Source organism: Vigna unguiculata, chromosome 3 (genome assembly GCF_004118075.2).
Source record: "Vigna unguiculata cultivar IT97K-499-35 chromosome 3, ASM411807v1, whole genome shotgun sequence".
In the NCBI taxonomy this organism is placed as follows: Eukaryota; Viridiplantae; Streptophyta; class Magnoliopsida; order Fabales; family Fabaceae; genus Vigna; species Vigna unguiculata.
Window position 1 is genome coordinate 48,852,392 of NC_040281.1, and position 8,011 is coordinate 48,860,402.

At 31.1% G+C, this 8,011-nt stretch overlaps 2 protein-coding genes across 2 annotated transcripts; one reads left to right on the forward strand and one right to left on the reverse strand.

The window, feature by feature from the left end:
* The first annotated feature begins 255 nt into the window (after positions 1-255).
* Positions 256-2,490, forward strand: LOC114177196 (deSI-like protein At4g17486). The gene is made up of 5 exons (XM_028062453.1): positions 256-459; positions 719-969; positions 1,528-1,815; positions 1,924-2,004; positions 2,124-2,490. The coding sequence occupies exons 2-5, from the start codon at positions 816-818 to the stop codon at positions 2,267-2,269; spliced, it is 669 nt and encodes a 222-aa protein (XP_027918254.1). The 5' UTR covers positions 256-459; positions 719-815; the 3' UTR covers positions 2,270-2,490.
* Positions 2,491-3,687: 1,197 nt separating this feature from the next.
* LOC114175199 (putative dual specificity protein phosphatase DSP8) lies at positions 3,688-7,385 on the reverse strand. The gene is made up of 6 exons (XM_028059962.1): positions 6,740-7,385; positions 5,896-6,018; positions 5,152-5,245; positions 4,671-4,753; positions 4,471-4,560; positions 3,688-4,247 (listed from the first exon to the last, which is right to left on the reverse strand). The coding sequence occupies exons 1-6, from the start codon at positions 6,932-6,934 to the stop codon at positions 3,873-3,875; spliced, it is 960 nt and encodes a 319-aa protein (XP_027915763.1). The 5' UTR covers positions 6,935-7,385; the 3' UTR covers positions 3,688-3,872.
* Positions 7,386-8,011: the final 626 nt, after the last annotated feature.

The following is an 8,011-nucleotide window of genomic DNA, read 5'->3' on the forward strand; positions in this document are numbered from 1 at the left end:
TCATATAATGTTTGCTTGCCACACAATATTTCACGTCATTTATTTAACAGAATAACTTACAAACAGCCTACTTAATAAGTAATAATAGAACTGATTAGGCTTTTAAAAAACATTTATGAAAATAATAAATTAATTTTGTAATTTTCAATAGTATATATATAGATTAAGAATACCTCCAAAAATTGAGAGAAAGTACGCAACCAAATTAAAACTTAACTTAATAAAGATGAAAAAGAAAAGCTAAATCTCATGAAACGTAAAACACTTTTTTGTTTGTCTGTCTTTGGTGAGAAAGGAATAGCCAAAGAGAAATGCTATCTGAGATTCTAGGTTTTTAATTTAGGTTTCATGATTAAGTACTTACCTCACATTCTTTTCTCCAAATTGCGCCCCAAATTGTTGTTGAATTTTCAAGCTCTACCCTCTTCCTTGCCTCCACTTTCCTCCTCTTCCCCCTTCGTAAGATTCTCTCTTTCATTATTCTCCATATTTTCCTCATTCCTCTTTCTCATTTTTTGGATCTACCATTTTTCTAGATTTATGTTTATCCTATCCATTTCCTCAACAAAGCCACACAAACCCTTAATATCGTCTGCATTTTCTTAGTACGAAAAAAACAACAATTTTGATAATTTTTTTTATCTCGTGTGTTATACTTTTGCAAAAGGGGTTTTGATGTGCATGTAAAGATGATGTTTTTTTAATTATAATTTTTCAGGCCTCTCTTGGTAGGGCGAAGAAGATGAAAGCATAACACAATGTCGGAATGAAATTTGGGGAATTGAGAAAGAAGTGAGGGAGAAAACACAGACACAATGTCGGAGTTCCCCATGAACTCGAGCCTGGAAATGGTGCAAAATAAAGAGAAAAAGAAACGTCACATGGTGCATCTCAATGTCTATGATCTTACACCTGCCAACAATTATCTTTACCTCTTTGGAGTTGGAATTTTTCATTCGGGCATAGAAGGTTTGTTTCTGCCATCTCTACAATCTCTATTATTAAGAATTCAGGGTTATTGATTGGGAACTATCTAAACTTCAACTTTTCATTTACAATATTTAAATTATAAAATAGTTCTTAATAAGAGACTATTCATAAAAAATCATTGAACATAAGTTTAATAACTAAATTGTCATAAAAAGAAAAGGGTTTAAAAATCTCGTGAAGTTACAAAGATAACATAAATAAAAGGAAAAGACGAGTACGGAATTATAAATTTGAATTTGAGAATAAAACAATTCTTCTATATCCATTTGTAGGTGAGGACTTCCAAAAGATTAGTGAAATGATTCTTTTCTAAATTCCATGTAACATTCATAATGACATGTTTTTCTTAAAAAACCTTATCTGTAATTACAAAAATGCATGTAAAAACTACTAATTAAAAAACTATTTTGAGAGTATATTATGAGATTGTAAACCACATTTTTCAATAAATTAATGATGAAGTTTTGGGATGTATTAGTTTGTTATTTGAATAAACTCTTAAACTGACTTCAGGAAATTGTGTTTGATGAATAACAGTGCATGGTATGGAATATGGATTTGGAGCACATGAGTATCCAACAAGTGGTATATTCGAGGTTGAACCTAGGAATTGTCCTGGTTTCATCTTCAGACGTTCAATATTGTTAGGTAGCACCAACATGTCTTATCAAGAATTTCACTCTTTCATAGAATGTCTTTCTACAAAATATCATGGAGACACTTACCATTTGATTGCTAAGAATTGCAACCATTTCACGGATGAAGTTTGCCAACAACTAACCGGAAAGCCTATTCCGGCATGGATAAATCGATTGGCTCGTGTCGGTGAGGATTCTCTTTACTTCATTATTTACTTACTATGAATTCGACATGTTCATATAATATGTATAATGTTGTCCTTATAATGTGACCACATTGAGTTTAAAATTCCAGGTTCATTTTGTAATTGTCTTCTGCCTGAAAGCCTTCAGGTTGCTGCTGTTAGACATCTCCCTGAACATCTTGATATTTCTGGTAAGATATCAAGATTACAATTTTGTTTGTTAAATAGACAAAAGATTTTGACATTGTAAATCACAATATTTAATGAAGGTCATAGAAATAAGGGTTTAAACATCTATATATCATTACAGATGAAGGATCAGAATATGATGATCTTAGTGAGTCAGATGAGAGTGAAGAAGAGGTTTCGAATCGCCATCTGATAACTAGTCCGGATAGTAGAGATGTCACCATTATATCGGAAAAACCAATTACTCTTGCACGAGACCTCCTGTGATTTTCTTTTATTACTTACTAATCTTATTCTTCTTTTCTTTTACTATATTTGTGAATTAGCTTTCAAGGTGTAACAAGCTTTATCAAATGAAATATTCACTTACCAACCCTGTTTATACTATAAAAATGATAGTTTTCTTTGTATGATTATGTATGTATCTAAATGATATCATTCTCTTGTAGATGTAATATTAATTAAGATACATTTTTTTTATTATTATTTAAGCATGTTGTCAATTCTCGTGTGTAACAATGTTATCTTTTTTAATGTAACTTCTTGTTATTCTTCTTTGATATTGATGGAAGATGGTTATAAATTAGTATTGAAGAAGTACATCGTAAAAATAACCTCCTAATATTAATTGTGTTAAATATTTATAAGGTTATATGGCATTAGTTTCGTTAATTTTTGTAGCAAACACACATTGGTTTTACTAAATAAACGATCTAGTGAGAAATGTAATATTTGTAGGTGAAGAGCTTGATGTTATGAGAAAATGAATGGATTATATTGATAATGGTTGTCATTTTAAAAGAGAATAAGCACCTCAAGTACCATAATATGTCGATGTAATCCACTCCATTAGTTTCCGAAAGGTCTCGCTTAGAAGGATGGTAGGAGATGGAATATAACTATTTATGTTTCGTAAATTAGTGAGGGAAATGTTAATTAGGAATAAGATTTATTTCACACATCATTTTCCTGAGTTTCCTATGCCTCTTTTCATTTGTTTTCTCCCAGGCATCAAACATTTTAGAATAACAATAACCAATCAGAATAAAAACTATATAAATTATGATATATTTAAGAAAGTAGCAGATGAGTATAAAACAAATACAATATATAGTATTTTTAAAATAGACAACTTTAAAACAAAAAAAGCTACAGCTCATTTATTTTCTATAAAATCATTATTTTATTTAATATAAAACTCGAATTTCAAACAATGAAAAAACCCGAATCCTTTTCATCTCCTTCCAATTAAATCCAATCTATCTTATTATATTCGAATTCAACTCAGGATAGCCTTAATCTTGATTCATAAAACAAGTAGTTTCCAACCAAGTAGGAAGCTTTGAACTGCTCAAGGGATATTTGACAACCATAAAGGCTGTTAATAAATATTTATGAATTAAGAAACAAAATCCCCAAAAATATATCATTGAAAAAGCATGAAATGAGGGATGGGTGGAGCATAAGAAAAGATGGGAATAACCTAAACATTGATGGTTGTATTTCAAATTATGGCAAGTGAAAAGTTAAATTCTTAAAACATAGAAAAGTCATAACATTTTTAATTAAAACAAATGGAGTAAGATTCCCAGTTATACTCCCACAAGTGTAATTTCATAGCCCTCTTTAACATTTATAATTTTTTCGAAGAACTGCATCCATGATAAGCATGCAACTCAACAAGGTTTTCTTAAAATTTGGAATGACTACCTTTGATACCCAAACATTATATCAATATAAACAAGGTACATTGTTTGAGTAATGAGCAAACAATGGAATATACAGGGGAAAATAAGTTATATTTAGGCCTGCCAAAATATACACCACTTTTAGACAAAGAAAAAAAAGAAGGAAAAATATGGCTTATTTTTCAGTACATGTGGATATCAACATTAATTTCTCCAATGTGACGATTGCTTGGTTTTGCAGTAAAAGTATTGTGGTTAGTAGTACCATATCGTAGCCAAAGGCATGATATTCTCTGAAATGCCGCTTCTCCCGCAACTCTTACACGATACACAACACTTAAATCTGCCCATATTTCACTTGCCACAGTTCTTGATTCATTACTTGGGTTGTAACCTTCTAAATCTGATCCAGTTACCATGACTACAGAACTGTCATCAAATATCACAAGATCTTGTGAACCTATTGCCCCTTCAGAAGCCTTTACCAATAGATTGGTTGAAGGAGCACATCCAACTGCCCTCCTCACCATAATATGGTTGTAGTATTCTTGGACAACCTGAAATTTCAGATATTAAATTATATTGACGAGTAACAGTAGTATAATCATTTTTCAAAAAGAAAATTAAGTTTTCAGTCCAAAATCGTAGAAAATATACAGTTCTATTTCATGGTTTAATAGACCAACTTATCCAAAAGATGTTAGGTAAATTGAATATATGAAGTCCTTAAAACTTCAAACCCAATAATGACAGTGATTGAAAGATACACTAGACACTTACTTGCCACTGAGAGGAAGCTAGAAGCACCCTTGGTCGAATTGATTTCACATAAGCATATGCAGCATCAGGAGTCATCATTTTGTGGTGCACCTACGCACATGTTCAACAAATAAGAACTATGTTAGCCAGTAACAATACAAACGGCTTTTCTTTCTCTGTTTTGATCTTTTCTACCCTCATTTTCAAGTTTTGAAACCAACCAGATAACAAATAACAATAGTTGTGCTGCGACCGCGTCCAGCTTTGCAATGCACATATGTAGTGCGTCCAGATAATGCATTTTCTTCATTAAAAAAGAAATGGAAAAGGTCAAAAAATTACAAACGGTGTATTACCTGAATTATATATGAAGTGAAATTGCAAGCCAAATTACTAACTGAGTTTTATAATTTCTAAACACAATAATTTTTTACCCTTTTTTTTCACTTTCACTTATAGGAGGAAAGTGATAGAAAGACTTCAAAATGCAGAAAAGGAATACAATATAAAAGAACAAGAAATGTTGAACATGCAAATACTGAAATTAATGCATAATGCTCCCATTCTGTTGGTCACTTTATGCAACATTTTACATATAACTTAAAATCAATAATCAATTTTGTTCCACATAAAGCAAGTAACATGAATATGCCACTAAAAGGCCAGAGATCATTATAGTTAATCATTTTTCATAATACTCACCATGTATGAAGTTCACAGCACGTTGTATGTCACGCAATGAAGGAGCAAAATAGTAATCTCTAGTAGGGATCACTAAGTGGTTAATTCCGTGAGTCTGTCAAGTTTAACAAGAAGAAATTAATAGAAAATTTTATAAATAAATTTTTGAAGTCACGATAACACCCAATATATTATATATAACCCATGCAACTAAAATATAACACAATGTTGCACAAATAAGTGTTGGACCCGATATATCTTAAAGCACATTGCACTGTAGAACACAAAATGATTAACAGTAAAATTAATGTCACTCGTGAAAGTTTTATATTCTAAACTTATCATAAAAGCCAAGATACCCGCACAAGCATTAAACTAAAAAAATGTTGTAGGTTAATAGTAACAATGTTGCCTCTAATTCACAAGTTGCCTCAGGGTTTAGTATCTGGTAAACCATAAACCATTTCCAAGTATACTTGGTTCATTTAACCATAATATGTATTCTATTTCATAGTCAATGTCTGAAAACCTTTTGGAAATTGCAAAGACAACAGAGGAAATTAATCATAGTCAAATTTCTATTTCAACAAAACCTATGAACTTAACTCTCAAATTTCACAAGTTACAAATTTATAACTCCATACCATTCAGATATAAAATAAAGTAGTCAAATGGATTTAGTTAGAAGGGTAGGTACTACACAATAAGGAAAATCAACCTTTAATTAATACCATAACCAGAAATAAAAAGACATATCAAACTCACATAATATAATGTTGTCGGAACCAAAGTTTCATATGACTCATTCAATGTGATGACCGCACGAACACCAAGCTCCTTCAAGTGTGGAACATCAATAGGAAATGGAACAGCACCTAACAATATGAACTGAAAATTAAGTGCATAAAATAGGATCAACCTCGAGTCCCACAAATAACAAAAGACAAGTTTATATAGAACCAATTTTTAGAATGTCATAAAGTTAAAAGAAAAATGAGACACCTCCTCTCAACGCTAAAGTATAATCATTTAATGGCTTCACAGTTAACATTATAGATGCAATGAGTTAAGAAGAGTTTCCTGTATTAAACATAAGATCTTGTAAACCACAATACCCTTCTCCATATATGGTAATGTTATCACAAGATATGATCTCCAGTCCACAAGTTGCATCACCATCTCAATAAAAACATTACAAGAAAAAAAAATGATAAAGCACAGTTGACATATTCAATCAATGTTAATAAAAATGACAAAGTTTATACTTTCCCTCGGTAAGTAGATAATCACTTACACATTAAATTTGTCGCAATGCATGTAAAACATTCAAATTGAAGATATAGGCAAACACTCAGAGCAAAACAACTAAACATTACATTACACATGACCAAACTGAAGCATAAGAATCACATAACAGGCTTATTCAATAAATTTGGAAAGATTATGGAACAATATTTTAACCCACAAGTAATTCCCTTCTACACATACACATTAAATTTCTTGGATTTCATTTTTTTGTGACATAACTAAATTGAAGAGGAAAACAAACAGACACAAAATAACGTAACACGATACAATACATAGTTAAGGTCAGAAGTAGAAATCATACCTCATCAACCTTATCCCACCATCGAAAATCAGCCTGAATCTTATTCCTGACAACATTGTAAAAAAGGGTTGGGTAGAATAGCACACGAGCACCCGCTCCAACCAACACCCTCTTTGCATCATAACCCACAAGCGTCAACCCTCTTTCCTCCTCACCTTCTTCTGCGTCAGCCCCCTTCAATTCCTCTATATGCATAACTCACTTCTAAAAATTACAGGATATCCAAGTAGTAAAAAAAACTAATTAACAAATACCCATCGCATGAACCACAATTATAATTTCACAATCCCCCGTTTCTTTCATAAAAGGTTGATTGTTCGGGACGACGATAATGGATGAGAGACGGAGAGAAAACAATTGTGCGGAGAAAGGAAAATTTTAAGGGAAAAGAATCGAAGAAGAGAGAAAATTGAGAACTGGAATCTCTAAACCAAGATTTAGGAGAATCGGAAAATGACCCTTTCTCTCAACAAACTCCGTTGCACCCGAAAGTAAATGATCAGAGAGAGAGAAAAAACACGATTATGATGCAAGGAAGGTGAAAATCTCGGAAAGAATGACATGGAAGTCACCACTTTTAGGGATTTCCCTTTTAGGTGGGTTTGCTAACCAAGAGACAGATACTCATAAGACATCACAATTTCTCGCCCAAATCTTATTTACACTTCAAGCTTTTTAAATTAATTTCTCTCTAATTTAGTTCTTACTTTCCATTTTATTTCATTGATACAATTACATTAATTTTCTTAACTATATTTCCGCATTCCTTACGTATCAACACAATTTTGGTGGAAATTAATTTTATGATATTCATTTTATTGATTTTTCCTATATCAAGTTCTTAGCTGTTTTCTTTTACAAAATAACAAGTGCTTAGTTTCGAACCTTACAAAGTATATATATGTGGTCAACTTTAATTGTTTCTCAACGTTTTTGGTGGTGTTGGGAATATGTTTCAAAAGGGTTTTAATTCAAAAATCAATTTTAAGTAAGAGATACGTGTCTATTGAAAAGCTTTTATGTTGGTTGAAAAACCTAACTAATTTTTTCTATAAACTTACTTTCAGTACAGTTTTTTCCAAATATAAATCGCTTAATTTAAAACTCAGTTTTAATTCTAATTAACTATCTAAAATTTAATATAAATATCATTCAAGCATAAACTTTAAAAAAATAAAGTGAAATCATTCAAAACTTACGATTTATTTATGTTGGTTTAAAAATGTATATAAAAAACAAATGTATATATATTTTATAAATATTTATGACTTA